General features: G+C 43.2%; 1 protein-coding gene across 1 annotated transcript in view; it reads right to left on the bottom strand.

Annotated features, from left to right (window-relative positions):
- The window catches only part of GALNS (galactosamine (N-acetyl)-6-sulfatase), an 80,563-nt gene that overhangs the window by 3,416 nt on the left and 55,671 nt on the right, over nt 1–21,476 (bottom strand). The window contains exons 12-13 of the mRNA XM_060788111.2: nt 18,578–18,699; nt 7,240–7,357 (exon numbers count right to left, since the gene is read on the bottom strand). Coding sequence (XP_060644094.2) covers nt 7,240–7,357; nt 18,578–18,699 — 240 coding nt within the window. The remainder of the gene's footprint in view (nt 1–7,239; nt 7,358–18,577; nt 18,700–21,476) is intronic.

The following is a 21,476-nucleotide window of genomic DNA, read 5'->3' on the forward strand; positions in this document are numbered from 1 at the left end:
TTTCCCATTTCCAACAGACCTCACCTCTGAGGATGCTTGCCATAGATGCAGGCGAAACGTCAGGAGAAATGCCTCTAGAACATGGCCATATAGCCCGAAAAAACCCACAAGAACTGAATTATTTTCGTTGCTACTTCATTACTGTAATTTTGCTACTGTTATGAACCATAATGTAAATATCTGACTAACAGGATGCATTTCATTCATTGGACCAAATTGGGCACAAAGACCCAATACGCAGTTCAATCTTTAAAGTTTTTCCAGTTGCTTCTTATCAATTCTGCTGTCACCTGGGATTGCAACATTAATTATTTTTTCCACAATCGTGCGGTCAGGAGTCGTCGTCATCATCATCATCATAATTTCAGCATTTCTCAACCTGGGATCAGAGGGATCATAGAGACCACCACAAAAGATGCATATCTGCCAAAGTGGTCTTAGGAACCACTTTGGCAGAGAAGGCTGAAGATCTCTCCATCTGTCCTTCTCTTCCTTTTTGGAAACAGATGATGAATTTTTCCATCAAAAGCCATTCTCCACTGTGATTGACTGGCCTTTCAGTGGGCCTCTTAGCCAAGGGGAGGGCTGTTTCTGGGACTCCAAGTGGGGAGAGCAGGTGTGCTGGAGGGAGGCTCACATCAGCGAGTTCCTTCAAGGTATGGGGGATCTAGGTTCTTGTGGGTTTTTTCGGGCTATAGAGCCATGTTCTAGAGGCATTTCTCCTGACGTTTCGCCTGCATCTATGGCAAGCATCCTCAGAGGTAGTGAGGTCTGTTGGAATTAGGACAATGGGTTTATATATCTGTGGAATGGCTGGGGTGGGGCAAGGAGCTCTTCCCTGCTGCAGTTAGGTGTGAATGTTTCAGCTGATCACCTTCATTAGCATTTGAAGGCCTGCCTGAGCCTGGGAAAATCTCTTGCTGGGAGGTGTTAATCTGTGCCTGGTTGTTTCCTCTCTGTTGTTTTGCTATTGTCATTTTTGAGTTTTTTAATACTGGTAGCCAGATTTTGTTCATTTTCATGGTCTCTTCCTTTCTGTTGAAATTGTCCACATGCTTGTGGATTTCAATGGCTTCTCTGTGTAGTCTGACATGGTGGTTGTTGGTGTGGTCCAGCATTTCTGGGGATCTGTTTGGGAATTTGACTCAATTCTGGTCTTCAGAATCCTCTTTGATTATAGGTGAACTATAAATCCCACCAAATATAACTCCCAAATGCCAAGGTCTATTTTTCGCAAACTCCACCAATGTTCACATTTGGGCATATTGAGTTTGGTTCAGATCCATCATTGTTTGAGCCCACAGTGCTCTCTGGATATAGGTGAACTACAGCTCCAAAACTCAAGGTCAATGCCTACCAAACCCTTCCAGTATTTTCTGTTTGTCATGGGAGTTCTGTGTCCCAAGTTTGGTTCAATTCCATCGTTGGTAGAGTTCAGAATGTTCAGAAAGCCTTCGACAATACAGAGTTCAGAATGTTCTTTGACTGTAAGTGAACTAATCCCAGCAAATGCAACTTCCAAATGACAAAATCAATCCCCCCAATATTCAAATTTGGGCATATCAGGTATTTGCGCCAAATTTGGTCCAGTGAATGAAAATACATCCTGCATATCAGATATTTACATGACGATTCATAACAGTATCAATGAAAATAATGTTATGGTTGGGGGTCACCACAATATGAGGAACTGTATTAAGGGGTCGCGACACTGAAAAGCTGAGAAACACTGTGCTATGTATTGCATACTACTACTACTACTACTACTACTACTACTACTACTAACAATAACCCGCCTTTCCTTGCCACTCGAGGTGGGGTACAAAACCATTATAAAAAAAGAGATAAAACACTATATAACAAAATATTCAGAGTTTAAATATGGCCTATAATTCATGGATAAAATGTAGATTAACATTCATCACCATAGTTATAAATGGGACTTGGATATAAACAAAAAGACTGGAGGGGAAGAGTAAAAAATACCCTATAAGTAATATGAGTACAAAGTCAACGGGTCCTGCATAAACCCCATTGCAAAATATCTGTTGAATTTATTTGGTGAATGTCCTGACCCAGCTTTATTCTAGGCATCTTTATGGCCACAGGTGTTGTATGTCCAGCCTGTAAGTGTGTCTAATGATCAGGTTGCTTTGGATGGTGGGAATGACAATATCGTTCATCTTAAAGCTGATTCCTCTGATGGAAATGCTGTTCATGAAGATATTCCCGAAGGGAATGGGGATGGTGGTTTGTTTCCTGGGCCTGGTTTTAGAGATGTGGGCCCTGAATGAAGTTCAGTTGATGGCTTAGAGAGGCCTGTATTGTTGCAAAGGAATTATCAAGGTCTTGAGACTGGGAAAGGCTCTGCACTACAATCCCCTAGTCAGTTATCTCCAGGCGCAGATTTTAATGAAGCCTTGAACAGAAGAAGTGCTTTTAGCCAGCAAAGACAAACAAATCAGAAATTAAGGCGCTCAGCCAGATTAGAGTCGAAGCTCAAAGTGAAACCAGGGTTAAGGAAAAATCTGTTCTTAGCTGTTTAGGATATAAGTGCCAAGTACTGAATCTAGCTTCGGACGAAGCGACGTTGGATTCATGATAAGTTCTTCTCGCCAAATTCCTCAACCTTTGCCTTTGTTTGATTTCTTTGTGTAATGTTTATTGCTTTTTTATGAGTTTATTTATTGTTGTATTTGTTTGTTATGCTACTGTTTTGTTATGCTACTGTTTTACTGTTGTAACTGGCCTTGGCCTCTTATAAGCCGCACCGAGTCCTTCGGGAGATGATAGCGGGATATAAATAAAGGATTATTATTATTATTATTATTATTATTTCTGTTTTAAGTGCCTTTGCTGTTATTTTGCCTTTGAAATCAAGCCTCTAGTTTCATGGACTTCTCTGGACTATTTCTCTTTGGATTAATAGCTCATTTTTCTTCCTAATCCATTGGATTTGCCTTCTACTGTGGATTACTTTTTATTGCTTTGGTTGTTATTACCTTCAATAAACTGCTTACTAATTTAACTCAACTGTGTGGTGTTGAAAGAGGGGATCCCGCTCTGTACTGCAATAACAGGCGAGTCCCTGCCTGTCTTTTGCAGACATCCAAAGGCAATAAAATGTACACAGTTGTGATGTATAGACATCTTATTCTCTCCTTGCCTCCCACCCTCATCTGCTTTATATATCTGCAGGAAATTTCCCCATGTTTCCTTCCTTTTGGCCACAACCAGAAAACTTGTGGAGCTCAACTGCTGATTCCTGCCTTTATTCCAGAGCTGCCTTGCTATTCCCTCTTCGGGGTCTCCGATAATCGAGCCAACCTTTGTAGGGCTGACAGGAAGGAAGAAGCAGCCCTTGACTCTGAAAGGCTCTGTAATTATTTTGCACAGACATATTTGTGGAGATTACCCCCAAAGAGCCCCAGAGAAGACATGCGTCTCTGAAGGCCAGGGGTGAAGGCAGATAAGAACATTGGTGCTTTAATGAGCGGCTTGATGGATTAGACTGCCAAGTGATGGATTAGGAGGCATTTACATGGAGACACCCAAGGGATGGGGGAACCAAGCCCCGATTATGATGATGCCTCTGTCGTTGGTTCGCTGGGAATTCTTGGCACTGTTTAGTAGAGGAACGCCAATGTCAAGCGGGGAAAGTGAGCTCTCCCTTAGAATCATAGAGTTGGAAGAGACCTCGTGGGCCATCCTGTCCAACCCCATTCTGCCAAGCAGCAGGAAAATCACATTCAAAGCACCCCCGGCAGATGGCCATCCAGCCTCTATTTAAAAGCCTCCAAAGAAGGAACCTCCACCACACTCTGAGGCAGAGAGTTCCACTGCTGAACAGTTCTCACAGTCAGGAAGTTCTTCCTAATGTTCAGATGGAATCTCTGTCTTGGAGTTTGAAGCCATTGTTCCGCATCCTAGTCTCCAGGGCTGCAGAAAACAAGCTTGCTCCCTCCTCCCTATGACTTCCTCTCATGTATTTATACATGACTATCATGTCTCCTCTCAGCCTTCTCTTCTTCAGGCTAAACATGCCCAGCTCTTTAAGCCATTCCACATAGGGCTTGTTCTCCATTATTTTCGTTACTACTTCATAACTGTAATTTTGCTACTGTTATTTATTGAAATGTAAATATCTGATAGGCAGGATGTATTTTCATTCACTGGACCAAATATCTGATAAGCTCTAATTTGAATACTAGTGGGGTTGATTTTTGTCATTTGGGAATTATAGTTGTTGGGATTTATAGATTCACATTTATATATATAAAAATGCTCTGTGCGTAATGAGTACCTTAAAAACAAAAGAACCAATGAACGAAATAACACCAAATTTGGCAACAAAACATCACAACACAAGGAGTGACTATCACTCAAAAATTGGAGCCCCCGGTGGTGCAGTGGGTTAAACCCCTGCCGGCAGGACTGAAGACTGATAGGTCACAGGTTCGAATCCGGGGAGAGGTGGATGAGCTCCCTCTATCAGCTCCAGCTCCTCCTGCAGGGACATGAGAGAAGCCTCCCACAAGGATGATAAAAACATAAAATCATCCGGGCATCCCCTGGGCAACATCCTTGGAGACGGCCAATTCTCTCATACCAGAAGCGACTTGAAGTTTCTCAGGTCGCTCCTGACATGATAAAAAAAAAAACCCTAAAAATTATGATTGTGTAATTTGGGAGTTGTATTGCTGGGATTTATAGTTCACCTAGAATCAAAGAGCATTCTGAACTCTGCCAATGGAATTGAACCAAATTTGGACACAAGACACCTAACAATCCAATGTATGTCCTTCACTCAAAAAAAAAGAATTTTTTTTTGTCATTTGGGAGTTGTAGTTGTTGGGATTTATAGTTCACCTCCAATCAAAGAGCATTCTGAACCCCACCAATGATGGAATTGAACCAAACTTGGCACACAGAACTCCCATGACCAACAGAAAACATTGGAAGGGTTTGGTGGGCATTGACCTTGAGTTTTGGAGTTGTAGTTCCCCTATATCAAGAGAGCACTGTGGACTCAATGATGGATCTGGACCAAACTTGGCACAAATATTTAATATGCCCAAATGTGAGTAGTGGCGGAGTTTGGATAAAATAGACCTTGACATTTTAGAGTTGTAGTTGCTGGGAATTATAGTTCACCTGCAATCAAAGAGCATTCTGAACCCCACCAAAAATAGAATTGGGCCAAACTTGGCACACAGAACTTCCATGACCAACAGAAAATACTGGAAAGGTTTGGTGGGCACTGACCTTGAGTTCGGGAGTTGTAGTTCACCTACGTCCAGAGACATAGTACTCCATGACCAATAGAAAATACTGAGTTTTCTGATGGTCTTTGGCGACCCCTTTGACACCCCCTCACGACACCCCCAGGGGTCCCAACCCCCCAGGTTGAGAAACACTGCTGTATCATCTATGAGACAGATAATTGTTTCAATTCCAATTCCTTTTCCTGGACAATATATATGAGGCTGAGGGAGTTCTGGAAGCTGCTGCTGAAAAACAAATAAACTTTCCAATGCCTATCCAGCTCAGTATTCTGTGCAGCAGAACCAAACATCCTCTTGGTGTCAGATCCCTCCCTTCAAAGAGCAGCCAAGATGTGCTTGCTCTCTTTCTCAGATCTTCTCTTCCTGAAACAGTGGGAGAATTCGGCTGTCAAACAGGAAAGGTCACTCCTGCCTGATGGTTGAGCTATTTTTATCCACTTTGGGTTGTAGGTTTTTTGGGCTGTATGGCCATGTTCTAGAAGCATTCTCTCCTGACGTTTTGCCTGCATCTATGGCAGGCATCCTCAGAGGTTGTGAGGTTACAACTTCACAACAGCCCAAAAAACCTACAACAACTCAGTGATTCCGGCTGCTTTGTTTATCAGGGGAACCCCAGAAGGAGGGAGAGTGTTTGGGAATCTGCAAAGGAGCCTTTCTGCTTTTCAGATTGCTGCCGCCAGGTGGCAATGGGCACCCAGCAAAGAGGCCTCCAGGAAGAAGAAGGCCACTTAGGCCAGTGGTTCTCAACCTTCCTAATGCCGCAACCCCTTAATACAGTTCCTCCTGTTGCGGTGACCCCCAACCATAACATTATTTTTGTTGCTACTTCCATAACAGTAATTTTGCTACTGTTGGGAATCTTACTGTAAATCTCTGATGTACAGGATGTTTTTTCATTCACTGCCTCAAACTTGACACAAATACCCAATACGCCTACATGTGAATACTGGTGGATTTAGAGGGTGGGTTAATTTTGTCATTTGGGAGTTGTAGTTGCTGGGATTTATAGTTCACCAACAATCAAATAGCATTCTGAACCCCACCAACGATGGAATTGAACCAAACTTGGCACAGTTCCCCCATGACCAATAGAAAATACTGGTAGGATTTGGTGGGCAGTGTCCTTTGGTTTTGGAGTTGTAGTTCACCTACATCCAGAGATCACAGTGGACTCAAACAATGATGGATCTGGACCAAACTCTACACAAATATTCAGAGTTGCAGTTGCTTGGATTTATAGTTCACCTACAATCACAGAGCATTCTGAACTCCATCAACGATAGAATTGGGCCAATCTTCCCAACGCGTGGCAGGGGACAGCTTATATATATATATATATATGTATATATATATATATATATATATACACACACACACACACACACACACACACACACACAATATATATTACGTTATTAGCAGAGTACAATATCAGTATTAAATATTACTATATTGTACTATACCATTATATTGTAATATTAGTATTATATGTAATATAAATATATAATTATAATATCATATTATTATTAGTATTATATTGCATTACATTATAATATTATAAATATTATATGCACATACAATATATTATATTATACTATTGGCATAGCACAGGAGAGTGTTTTGTCCAGACGAGTGTTTCCTTTGCTTTCCTTTGAGGCTGAGTGAGTGTGGCTTGACCTTAAGCTGGACCTTTTGGGATCCAAAGCACAGACGTGCCAACACTTCCTTTAATATGGGGAGTAAATAGAAAAAGGAGGGCAGAGAAAGGCTTTTGGCCCCAAATCGGCCTTTCTGTGTTGCTGCGATACAGACACTGTCACCCTGATGTCTACTAACTTGTAGTATCACCATTCTTCACAAAGCATCTCTAGGCAGAAAAGGAGATGCTGACACTCCAAAGAATGCAGTAAAAACCCAGGCTTTCAGAGCCTATTTCTGTCCTAATCTCTCTTACCATGACCGCCTTGTCGCAGACGTTGAGCTGAGGCTGCCCAGGGAGCATCGTCTCCTTGTGTTGCTCCACAACGGGAGAGATCCTTCCCATCACGTCTTGGTATTCAGCACTGGAAAAGCTGAAATGACGGAAAAGGAATGGGAATTAATTCAGAAAGAATGCAAATACCGACTTTGACCCCAGTTTATCGGAAAACTGCATGTGTGCGAGCCCTTGTGGACCTTTAGGCATCTTTGCACAAGCTTTGGTCCACGTCTTGCCTTGCATTCGTTAAAATGGAGGGGTTGGGATCTGCCAGCCCATCATCCTCTCCTGAACCACCCAGCCCTTAACTCTTTGCCAGGATTATAAAGTGCAGCAGGTATTTGTTTAAGTGGCTTAGCATGTTCCCTTTCAGAGAGGTATTACCTCGAGTAGTTCTTAAATGGAGGATTAATACCCCATGATCTCATTTTTGCCCATCATATTAAGAGTCGTGGAGGAAACAAAAGCAGAGCAAATTGCTTTTGGAGATAAAATGGAAACAAGGCTGCTCTCGGGACTGACCCGCGGACCTCTCCCTTTCACTCTCTCGGCTTGTGGTCCACTTTCTTCTCCCAAAATCGATCAGAGGCAAAACCCAAACACATGGTTCCTGTAAGGTCTATAAATACTACAGGTCCTCCTGGCAGCCTTCCAGGGATACAAAAAAGATAGAAGAGGGATTGAATGCTATATGCAAGGAAGCCCCGGGGTGAAGCAGGCCCTCGACTTGGCTTCAGACGTTTGCAAGGAGGCGATGCTTGCTACAAGGGGCATTCATTAAAGATTTTTCCTGACCTTGCAATTGGAAATCATGGGATTTTTTATCTGGGTTTGTTCCTGGGTTTTAGATGTTTGTTCCTGATTGATCGGTTCCTAACAAGAAGGTGACACTTGAGTAGAAGGCAAAAATTTTGTTTATGTGGCAGAAACTTCAGGAAATGTGTGGAGGGCACATTTTCTCTGGCTAGGACAAAGTTGTGCCCTCCAGTCAACGTTGTACAACTTTTCACAAGAAGAGCAATCCTGTATAACCCAGGAACAGCATCCTGTTGATGCCACAAGTACACAACCAAAAATTGTAGATAATGACAAATTTCTCTTCCTGGCTCAAACATATGTGTTCCCTGGTTGTTGTAGGTTTTTTTCAGGCTATATGGCCATGTTCTAGAGGCATTCTCTCCTGATGTTTCGCCTGCATCTATGGCAAGCATCCTCAGAGGTAGTGAGGTATGTTGGAACTAGGAAAATGGGTTTATATATCTGTGGAACGACCAGGGTGGGACAAAGAACTCTTGTCTGTTGGAGCTAGGTGTGAATGTTTTAACTGACCACCTTGATTAGAATTTGATGCCCTGGCAGTGCCTGGTGAAAGGTGATTAGATGTCCCTGATTGTTTCCTCTGTGTTGTTTTGCTGTTTTAATTTTAGAGGTTTTTTTTAATACTGGTAGCCAGATTTTGTTCATTTTCATGGTTTTCTCCTTTCTGTTGAAATTGTCCACATGCTTGTGGATTTCAATGGCTTCTCTGTGTAGTCTGACATGGTGGTTGTGAGAGTGGTTCAGCATTTCTGTGTTCTCCAATAATATGCTGTGTCCAGGTTGGTTCATCAGGTGCTCTGCTATGGCTTCCTTCTCTGGTTGAATGAGTCTGCAGTGCCTTTCATGTTCCTTGATTCATGCCTGGGCAATGCTGCTGCGTTTGGTGGTCCCTATGTAGACTTGTCCACAGCTGCATGGTATACGGTAGACTCCTGCAGAAGTGAGAGGATCCCTCTTGTCCTTTGCTGAACGTAGCAGTTGTTGGATGTTCTTGGTGGGTGTAGCATGTGTTTCTATTTGTATGTGTTCCTGTTTGTGTACCGCTGATTTGAGCAGTAGTGGTCCTACCCTATGAGGTTTGTTTGTGTGGAAGATACTTAATGAAACATCTGGATGGCACAGTTTTTCTGGCCAGGACAAAGAACAGAACTTTTGCAGTGATCTGCATATCCAAATCTCCGCATATCTGCATCTTGCAGGGTTTTAAAAAACAAAACAAAACAAAACGTTGGTTTCTGGTGGAAGTCCTGCAGCGACCATCCTGGGAGCCTATAATCTTGGAACAAAGCATCAAGTCTGGACAACGGAGGCAGAAATCCCAGGACCAACAGGTCTGTATGCTGGCTTCTCCTGAAGTCGCAGGAATTTTTGCCCCTCATTAAAACCCGTGATTTAGTGCTGTCTGGAAGCGCCCTAAGTCATTAATAAAGATGTTGAACAGGACCGGGCCCAGGATGGAACCTTGTGGCACTCTACTTGTCACTTCTTTCCAGGACGAAGAGGAAGCATTGGTGAGCACTCTTTGGGTGCTCAACCTACACTTAATGAACATGTATGCCCCTAACAGGATGCTGACCATTATATATTGCGAGAAAGACTGTTTCGCACCTAGAATGGCCACCATGCTGGTCTCATCATGGCAGATAACTGGAAAGATAGATGGCTCAGAGATTAATGGCTCCCTCATAGCACAAGGAGGGATGAAGGCTGTATCTTAATGGCGGTTCCTTCTTTCCTGCCTTCTGCCAGAAACCTCGTTCCACACTGCAGGCCACGGCGGAGTTAACAATGTGCCCGGAGATGGCCGGGGCGAAGACCCCAGACTGCCGGAGTGCAATTACGTGAAATGAACTCAAGGCCCGCCACACCTGCGCCTGGGCCTTCGTGCCTCTGATCTGCCTCTGATTGGCTCCCGGGGGCATTCTCGGAGGTAAAGTGTCAATTAGTGCAATGACCCGGGGCTCCGTCCACTCTGCTCTTTCCTACGCATGTGGAATCATTCCACATTGGCCACAGGGGGAATCTCTCACACCAAATGTGCCTCGCTGCACCACCTGCGCATCCCTCTCATTCTTCCACTGTGGTTCCCATCTTCCCTTTGGCAGTCTTGATGAGACAGAATACAAATTTTGGGCAGCCTTTAAGACCAAGACAGTGCTATCCTCTTGTTCAGACAAGAGGATACCTGGATAGATTCACCGCAGCACCATTGTCAGCATGACAACAATACTGTTGTTAATTCCCTTGCCATGGTTATTTATTATTTATTTATTTACAACATTTATATGCCGCCCTTCTCACCTTGAAGGGGACTCAGAGCAGCTTACAAGACATATATACATACAATATATATTATTAGCATAGTGCAATATCAGTATTAAATATTACTATATTGTACCATATCATTATATTGTAGTATTATTAGTAATATTACATGTAAAATAAATATATAATTATAATGTAATATTATTATTAGTAGTATAATATTGCATTACATTATAATAGTATAAATATGATATGTATATACAATATATTATATTATATTACATTATATTATTAGAATAGTACAGGGATTCTAAGGCAACAGGGAGGTTGGGAGGGGAAAGACTGACTACCCAAGAAAGATTACTACTACCACATCAGCTCTAGATTATTCGTATTTATTTTACTTATTTACTTAAAGCATTTAGATACCACCCTTCTCGCCCCGAAGAGGACTCAGGTGATTTGGTCAATTTTAGATTCATTTTGATTATTCGGGGTGCCGATTTAGAAATATTTATTAATTTATTTATATACAACATTTATATGCTGCCCTTCTCACCCCGAAGGGGACTCAGAGCAGCTTACTCTCTCTCTCTCTCTCTCTCTCTCTCTCTCTCTCTCTCTATATATATATATATATATAAAAGCTTAGTACAATATCAGTATTATATATTACTATATTGTACTATACCATTATATTGTAATATTATTAGTAATATTACATGCAAAATAAATATATAATTATAATATCATATTATTATTATTAGTATTATATTGTATTACATTATAATATTATAAATATTTTGTGTATATACAATATATTATATTATATTACATTATTTTATATTATTAGAATAGAACAGGAGACAAGGTGGAACTGCCTTCTGCCCCCCTACACCCGTCTTCACTCTGGCCCAGAGCGGTAGTTGGTGCTGGGGGAAGGGGTCCCCAACTGATGACAGAGGTTATCCCCTCCTCTGGATAAAATGGAAGCAAGCACATCTCCCAGCCATCATAATATTTTGCTTTTGAGAGCAAGTGTCCTTCTGTGCCACATACCATCCTTGTAATCCACACTGGCCTGCCACACTAAAACACAGAGTTGGAAGGGTCCCTCAAAAGCCATCCAGTCCAACCCCCTACTGCCTCAATCCGTAGAGAAAGACTAGTAAGACTAGTAAGTCCTCCCTCTGCACCTACTCTCCATAGGTTGCTAGAAGCACGTGCACTGAATCAATGGAAAATGACAGGTCAGCATCTACAGCACTCAACAAATACTGTAGGTAACAATGGAAGGCTAAGAGTTCAGTTCAAGAGCAGCCCCACCAAGAGGAAACCTGTGGGTAGAATTGCTTATTATGGGATAGGTATCCCTTATTCAGGCTCCCTGGTGGTGCAGCAGATTAAACCACTGAGCTGCTGAACGTGCTGACTGGCAGTTTGAATCCGGGAAGCGGGGTGAGTTCCCACTTTTAGCCCCGGCTTCTGCCAACCTAGCAGTTCAAAAACATGCAAATGTGAGATCATTAGGTACAGCATCTGCGGGACGGTAAAGGCGCTCCATGCAGTCATGCTGGCCACATGACCTTGGAGGCGTCTACGGACAACGCCAGCTCTTTGGCTTAGAAATGAGCACCACCCTCCAGACTTACTGTCAACAGGAAACCTTTGCCTTTTTATCCCTTACTCACAATTCTGAAATCTTCCAGAACCATCCTCATGAGTGGCTGAGATAGTATACTGCCTCTGTTTTCTGATGATTTATTGCACACAAGCTTTGTTACAGACACAAAATGATTGTTAGCTAACCTTCAAGCTTATGTGTATAAGACGTATGTGCAACATCAATGGATTTTGTATTTAGATTTGGGTCTAATCTCCAAAATCTGTGTGTGTGTGTGTATACACTCACACACAAGCTTGAGTACTCCGCATTGCCCAGGTTATTTGAAAAAGTTCTGTGTGCCAAGATTGGTTCAATTCCATCATTGGTGGAGTTCAGAATGCTCTTTGATTATAGGTGAACTATAAATCCCAGCAACTACAACTCCCAAAGGACAAAATTAACACACACACACACCCCTGAACACCACCAGTTTTCAAATTTAGGCGTATCCGGTATTTCTGCCAAATTTGGTTCAGGGAATGAAAATACATCCTGCATATCAGATATTTACATTACAATTCGTAACAGTAGCAAAATTATAGTTATGAAGTAGCAACTAAAGTAGTGTTATGGTTGGGGGTCACCACAAGAGGAGGAACTGTATTAAGGGGTCACGGCATTAGGAAGGTTGAGAAACACTTCTTTATAGCCACATGCACATGCCAGAATGAAAATTCACTTCATTGAGCTAGATTATATGAGACTACACTGCCATAAAATGGCATTCAATGCAGTTAAATTGCATTCTGAACCTGCATCACATGGCAGTGTAGATGGGGCCTGCGAAGCATGGATTTGGGGTCTCCCTACAGGCCAAAGCATCCTCGGGGATCATTAAGCCAAATTGAAAAAGAGAAAGAGGAAAAACAAAAGCCTAGTACCCGCTATGCAAGTATCATCTCCACAAATGAGGATAATTTAATTACGATGCAAAAGGGGAGACCTACCTCTCAGGGGAGGTCTAACGTGACCGAAGATGTGAGGCCAATGTAAATGTTAGCAAGCTTCACAAAGCGGGGGGAATTAAAGCAAGAATGTATTTTCTATTAGGGACGGCCTATTGAAACTGGGCCGTTTCCTATAACGATGCCATATTCTCATCATAACATTCAATCAAGACTAACATATCCACATAAGGCAGTGTTTCTCAACCTTCCTAATGCCATGATTCCTTCATACAGTTCCTCATGGTGTGATGACCCCAACCATAACATTATTGTAGTTGCTACTTCATAACTGTCATTTCTCTCCTGTTATGAATTGCCATGTAAATATCTGATATGCAGGATGTATTTTCATTCATTGGACCAAATTGGGCACAAATACCCTATATACCCAAATTTGAATACTGGTGGGGTTGAGGGGGATTGATTTTGTCATTTGGGAGTTGTAGTTGCTGGGATTTATAGTTTACCTACAATCAAAGAGCATTCTGAACTCCACCAACAATGCAATTGAACCAAGCTTGGCACACAGAACTCCCCTGACCAACAGAAAATACTGGAAGGGTTTGGTGGGCATTGACCTTGTGTTTTGGAGTTGTAGTTCACCTACATCCAGAGAGTACTGTGGATTCAAACAATGATGGATCTGGACCAAACTTGGCATGAATACTCAATATGCCCAAATATGAACCCAGGTGGGATTTGGGGAAAATAGAGCACATTTTGTCATTTGGGAGTTGTAGTTGCTGGGGTTTATAGTTCACCTACAATCAAAGAGCATTCTGAACCCCATCAATGAGCGAATTGGGCTAAACTTCTCACACAGAACCCCCATGCCTTGAAGAGATTTGTTGGTGAGAGCCTCTCTCCAGCCTTGCATGCTCTCCCTCGCACGCATATGCGCACCACACTGCCATGTGCCAAACACGCCTGCTCTCCCCTCCCCACTTGGAGTCTCAGAATCAGCCCTCCTCTTGGATGAGAGGCCAACCAATCACAACCGAGGGGGGCTTATGGTGGGAGGATTCGCCGTCTGTTTCCAACAAGAAAGAGAAGGACAGGTGGAGATATCTTCAGCTTTCTCTGCCAAAGGGGTTCCTAAGACCATCAGAAATATGTGTTTTGTGATGATCTTCGGCGACCCCTCTGACACCCACTCATAACCCCCCCCCCCAGGAGTTCCAACCCCCAGGTTGAAAAATACTGACACATGGGAAAGCAAGAGAGCTAAGATGAAAAATGGCTGAAGATTGAACACACCGAGATGCAGATAAAGCTGGAGAATCCAGTCTTCAAAAGGAAGATCTTGACAGATTAGAGAGATGGGCCAAAACTAACAAAATGAAGTTCAACAGTGACAAATGCAAGATACTCCACTTTGGCAGGAAAAACGAAATGCAAAGATACAGAATGGGGGACAATGCCTGGCTCGAGAGCAGTACATGTAAAAAAGATCTTGGAGTCCTCGTGGACAACAAGTTAAACATGAGCCAACAATGTGATGTGGCGGCAAAAAAAGCCAATGGGATTTTGATCTGCATCAATAGGAGCATAGTGTCTAGATCCAGGGAAGTAATGCTACTCCTCTATTCCGCTTTGGTTAGATCACACCTGGAATATTGTGTCCAATTCTGGGCACCACAATTCAAGAGAGATATTCACAAGCTGGAATATGTCCAGAGGAGGGCGACTAAAATGATCAAGGGTCTGGAGAACAAGCCCTATGAGGAGTGGCTTAAGCAGCTGGGCATGTTTAGCCTGAAGAAGAGAAGGTTGAGAGGAGATATGATAGCCATGTATAAATATGTGAGAGGAAGCCACAGGGAGGAGGGAGCAAGCTTGTTTTCTGCTTCCTTGGATACGAGGACGCAAAAAAATGGCTTCAAACTACAAGAAAGGAGATTCCATCTGAACATGAGGAAGAACTTCCTGACTGTGAGAGCCGTTCAGCAGTGGAACTCTCTGCCCCGGAGTGTGGTGGAGCTCCTTCTTTGGAAGCTTTTAAACAGAGGCTGGATGGCCATCTGTCAGGGGTGATTTGAATGCAATATTCCTGCTTCTTGGCAGGGGGTTGGACTGGATGGCCCATGAGATATCTTCCAACTCTATGATTCTTTGATTCTATGAATACTTCAATTACAACAGAAGCAAAGCCTTGCAAAAGCAAAGGCCTTGGACAGAGGTCCAAATGGCATACATTTTAAAAAGGAGAAAATCAATTGTATACCTAAGTAATATATGTACTTTACTTCTGCATGTGTCGTTCCGCAAGCCGAAGGAATTCACAACTGAAATCCTATTCATGAGGAATTTCTTGCTGACTGCTTTGCTGTTGAGCTCCCAGAAATCCCAGAATGAAGCAGAGTCTCTGAATGAAACCGTTGGCTTGAAGTCTTTGTCAGCAGCTGCAGCACTTATTTCACTTGTGTCGGTTTTGCACCATCAACCTTCAAGTAGCTCTCTGCTGGCAATCCCTCTCCCTGCAGTTAATGCAACCCAGACACAAACCACACTTGAGTTGCAGTGATGAAAAGCAGGAGGATGGGGAAAGCATTATCTTTGGGGGGCTCATTCACAACAGAGGAAAAAACATCACCTCTCCTTCCCTCTCCATCAAAAACACTTAGTTTGCTTTGAAGGCCCTTGATTACAGAGAGGGGACAATGGAGTCGGTATGTGCTTGTTCTGCTGTTGAAAGGAGGAAACCTAACAAGTGATCTGTTTCTAGGCATAATTCTAAGTGTTGAGTTTCATCCCTGGACTGCACAAGTTGTATCATCAAGTTTCCAGAGCTCAATGAGTAGCTAGACTAGAAATAGGATTAGGCTGAAGGATTCATTCCCCCCACATTCCTATGCAAGTTTCCCAAAACGGCTTTGTCTTTCCTCTTCCTCCTTAGAATCCATGAAGCGGATTCCTCTCCACAAAAGTCAGCATTGACACTGAAATACAACACCGCCTAAGCTCTGCGAGTGCAGCATTTTTCCGAACGAAGCAGAGAGCGTTTGCGGATCGGGACATCTGTAGGGAGAGCCCTTGTTTATAAAGCTATTGTTCTCCCAATCTTGTATACACCTGCAAAATGTGGACTGTCTACAGACAACACTCAACTCCTGCAACGATTCCATCAGCATTGCCTCTGAAAAATCCTGCAAATCTCTTGGGAAGACAAGCAGACCAATGTCCACCTGCTGGAAGAAGCAGCAAAGACCCCCAGCACTGAAGCGATGCTCTTACTCCATCAACTCTACTGGACTGGCCACGTTGTCCAAATGCCCAATCACCGTCTCCCAAAGCAGTTACTATACTCCCAACTCAAGAATGGAGAACAGGAAAAGAGATGTAAAGATGGGCTTAAAGCTAACCTTAAAAACTGTGGCATAGACACAGAGAACTGAGAAGCCCTAGCTCTTGAGTGCTCTAACTGGAGGTCAGCTGTGACCAGCAGTGCTGCAGAATTAGAAGAGGCACAAATGAAGGGTGAAAGGGAGAAACGTGCCAAGAGGAAGGTGCGTCAAGCCAATCCTGACCGGAACCATCTTCCACCTGGAAACCAATGTCCTCACTGTGGATGAACATGCAGATCAAGAATAGGGCTCTACAGCCACCTATGGACCCATCACCAAGACATTACACTTGGAGGACCATCATCCTTGGACTACGAGGGCTCACCTAAGTAAGGAATTCTAGGACTGTGTGATGTATTGGCGAATAATGCGTGCAGATCCGATTAGGGTGGCCTTTTGCAGAATTTTGTTAGCGCCGATTGTTTTCAAGTGCAGGCCAAGGTCTTCAGGCCCTGCACCCAGTGTGCTGATTCCCATTGGGACCCCCTTGACTGGCTTGTGCCAGAGTCTTTGTAGTTCAATATTTAAATCCTCATATCGCGTCAATTTTTCTACTTGCTTCTCATCAATCCTATCGCCTGAGATTGCAACATTGATGATCGATACTTGGTTGTTGTTGTTATTATATTATTTTATTCATATTATTCATATTATTCTTATTCTTATTATTTGAAACACTACAATATTAGTACACAGCAAACAAGATCACTATGCTGGCTGTTGTATTTGATCACACGTCCCAAGTGTCTGGGACTGTGTGATGTATCGGTAGAATAATGCGTGCAGATCCCAGTAGGGTGGCCTTTTGCAGCTGACAGATAGTAATTTTGTCAGCACCGGTTGTGTTTAAGTGCAGGCCAAGGTCTTTGGGCACTGCATCCAGTGTGCCGATCTCCACTGGGACCACCTTGACTGGCTTATGCCAGAAACTTTGTAGTTCGATCTTTAAATCGTGTCAGCTTTTCCAACTATTACTTTTCAATCCTGCTGCCACCTGGGATGATGATGATGATGATGATTATTATTATTACTATTATTATTTTACTGTCACAAAACCACAGTATGTCACAGCAAATGAGATCTCTATGCTGGATTTCATATCACAAAATCACAAGTCGAACACTCCCCATTATTATTATTATTATTATTATTATTATTATTATTATTATTATTTCAGTATCTGAAAGGATGTCTTATTGAGGAAGGAGCAAGCTTGTTTGCTGCTGCTCCAGGGAATAAAACATGGATTCAAACTGCAAGAAATTGCAGGAAAGAGATTCCACACAAACATTAGGAAGAACTTCCTGACAGTAAGAGCTATAGTAGAATACATTGCTTGGGAGTCCATTGGAGTCTCCCTTTCCAGAGGTTTTTTAAGTAGAAGATGGATGGCCATGTGTTGGGAGGGCTTTGATGGTGAGTTGGTCTAGATCAGTGGTTCTCAACCTTGCTAATGCCGTGACCCCTTAATGCAGTTCCCTATGTTGTGGTGACCCCCAACCATAATATTGTTTTCGTTGCTACTTGATACTTGTCATTTTACTACTGTTATAAATCGTGATGTAAATATCCGATATGCAGGATGGATTTTCATTGAATTGACTAAATTGAGCACAAATACCCAATATGCCCAAATGTGAATGCTAGTGGGGTTGGGGGGGGGGGGGTTGTAGTTTGGGAGTTGTAGTTGCTGGGATTTATAGTTCACTTATAATCAAAGAGCATTCTGATCTCCACCAGCGATGGATTTAAACCGAACTTGGCACACAGAACTCCCATGACCAACAGAAAACACTGGGTCTGGTGGGCATTGACCTTGAGTTTGGGAATTATAGAGGAGTGCTATAGATTCATGCAATGATGGATCTGGACCAAACTTGGCACAAATACTCACTATGTCCAAATGTGAACACTGTTGGAGTCTGGGGGAAAAAGACCTTGACATTTGGGAGTTGTAGTTGTTGGGATTTACAGTTCACCTACAATCAAAGAGCATTCTGAACTCAACCAACAATAGAATTGGGTCAAACTTCCCACACAGAATCCCAATGACCAACTGAAAATACTATCTTTTCTGATGGTCTTTGGCGACCCCTTTGACACCCCCTCACGACCCCCTCAGGGGTCCCGACCCCCAGGTTAAGAAACACTGGTCTAGATGACCCTTGGGGTCTCCTCCCACCCTATGATTCTATTTTAGGTTCAGGCTATCTGACAGTTATCTGACTTGATAAGTAAACCTCCCCAATGTTTTCAATCCATGCCTTCCTCACCTGATGGGAAATCTCTCCCCAGGGTCCTTTCCCAGGTGGAAGAGTAGGGGAAGCTTGGAATGCTCTTCTTGATCGTGGGAAGTGACTCCGGAAATGTTCTGTCCCGGGCAGAAATCAATGCCCTGTAATGGAAAGACAAGCATTCAGTAAAAACACAAAGTACAAATTGGGGCAGAGGACAAAAAGAGAGGCTGACCCTTTGAAGGCCTGTTTAAATGGGGAAAGTATGTATTTGCTTGGGACACAAGAGCAGAGAAGGAACAAGGAGGAACAACAACATTTAAAGGAACAACAACATTTATACTGCGATCTGATGGTCTTAGGAATCCCTTTGGCATAACCATTTGGGTTCACAGTGCTCTGTGGATGTAGGTGAACTACATCTCCCCTAAATCACTGTTAATTCATCCCAAATCCCTCCAGTATTTTCTATTGGTCGTGGGGGTCTCTGCGAAGTTTGGTCCAATTCTATCACTGGAGGAGTTCAGAATGCTCTTTGATTGTAGGTGAACTATAAATCCCAACAACTACAACTCTCAAATGTCAAGGTCTATTTTGCCCAAGCTCCACCAGTGTTCACATTTAGGCATATTGAGTAGTCATGCCAAGTTTGGTCCAGATCTATCACCTATATCCAGAGTGCTCTCTGGATATAGGTGAACTACAACTCCATAACTCAAGATCAATGCCCACCAAACCTTTCCAGTATTTTCTGTTGGTCATGGGAGTTTTGTGTGCCAATTCAATCACTGGTGGAGTTCAGAATTCTCTTTGATGGTAGGTGAACGATAAATCCCAACAACTACAACTCCCAAATGACAACATCAACCCCGCCCCAACCCCACCAGTATTCAAATTTGGGTGTATTGGGTATTTGTGCCACATTTGGTCCAGTGGATGAAAATACATCCTGCATACCAGATATTTACATGACAATTCACAACAGTAGCAGAACTATAGTTATGAAGTGGAAACGAAAATAATGTTATGGTTGGGGGTCAACAAAACATAAGGAACTATATTAAGGAGTCAAGGCATTAGGAAGGTTGCCTTACACATTTCCTCCTTGCCTTTCTCTCCTTCCTCACCTCCTTTTTCTTTCTCCTTCACTCCCTGTCTTCTTTCTCTTCCTTCCTTCCTTCCTTCCTTCCTTCCTTCCTTCCTTCCTTCCTTCCTTCCTTCCTTCCCTCCCTCCCTCCCTCCCTCCCTCTTCCTTCCTTCCTTCCTTCCTTCCTTCCTTCCTTCCTTCCTTCCTTCCTTCCTTCCTTCCTTCTCCAAAAGATCCTAAGACTCCAGCAGATTCAAAGAGGAAGATAAGGGCTTCCAGATAACCTGAACTGCCTATAGAATCTATAGGTCATAAGCAACAGTTTGACCTGTGTCCAAATGCTGACCAGTAAAGCTGTTTGATGTGACTGGTGGCCACTACGTTTACGAAGGCATCGGACAACCCACAGCGCTCAATTGTCTTTTTAACGTCAGGTTTTCCACCCATTTATGCAACCTGAAGTGGGTCCAATCTTTACCAAAACTCCGCAAAGGCCAGCATGGCAAAACAAAACATTCAATGCTCCGTCTATAAACATATAAAGAGAAAGAGCCCTGAGTTGAAAGGCTTCTCTACAGAGGGATTTGATTGTCAAACCATTTTCTAAAAATATCCCCGCGTGCCTTTAATGGACAGGCTGGTCACTGGAGCAGGTAATATTCTGCTTTTCAATAAAGGAAGAAAGGTTAGAAGCCCATGAAATCCCATTTACCTGCACAGAGCTATAGATTCCCGAAGCAGTCGCTGGGAAAATAAAGAGAAAGAGAGAGAAAAAGACTCGTTTGATAAGCTGCAGCAGGCGACCCATAATGGATTTTAAATGGATGCGAAAGGGACCGGCCTTTTCACCTTCCGGGGCCGGAGGCCTTGGACTCGGAGCAAGGCTTCTGGCATCATTTGCCCAAAGTGAGGTTTTAAAAGCACTTAAAAAAAAGAAAAACCCAAAACACTATGATGAGGACAAGAGCTAATCAAAGCCAGGACATAACACACAAGTTGTAATTTGGATGCAAATCAAAAAGGCTATTTAATTAAGAGCCTGCTAATTAGTACAGAGCTCCTCCAGTGCTAATGCTCCAGTCGGAGGAATGAGTCCATTCTCTGGATGTTTGCTATTTACAGAGCACCCTAACGCCTGGTTATTTATAGGGAGGCATTCTGTAGGGTTTTCTTAGGCAAGAGGTAGGTAGGTAGGCAGACAAATAGATGATCGCATAATAGAATGTTAGACTTTGAAGTCCAACCCCATTCTGCGATATTGTGTCCACTTCTGGGCACCACAACTGAAGAGAGATATTGACAAGCTGGAATGTGTCCAGAGGAGGGCAACTAAGATGATCAAGGGTCTGGAGAACAAGCCCTATGAGGAGCGGCTTAAAGAGATGGGCATGCTTCGCCTGAAGAAGAGAAGGCTGAGAGGAGACATGATAACCATGAATGTGAGAGAAAGTCATAGGGAGGAGGGAGCAAACTTGTTTTCTGCTGCCTTGGAGTAGGACGCGGAACAATGGCTTCAAACTACACGAAAGGAGATTCCATCTGAACATTAAGAAGAACTTCCTGACTGTGAGAGCTGTTCAGCAGTGGAACTCTCTGTCCCGGAGGGTGGTGGAGGCTCCTCCTTTGGAAGCTTTTGAACGTATCTTCTTCTACATCCCACCTCGGAGTTTAAGATCTTCTGAGGAGGCCCTGCTCTCTGCGCCGCCTCTGTCTCAAACACGCTTGGCGGGGATGAGGGACAGGGCCTTCTCGGTGGTGGCCCCCTGCCTGTGGAATTCACTCCCCGGGGAAATTAGTTCATCGTCATCCCTGCTCACCTTTAGGGAAGAAGGTAAAAACATGGATGTGGGA

Source organism: Anolis sagrei, chromosome 8, assembly GCF_037176765.1.
Source record: "Anolis sagrei isolate rAnoSag1 chromosome 8, rAnoSag1.mat, whole genome shotgun sequence".
NCBI lineage: Eukaryota > Metazoa > Chordata > Lepidosauria > Squamata > Dactyloidae > Anolis > Anolis sagrei.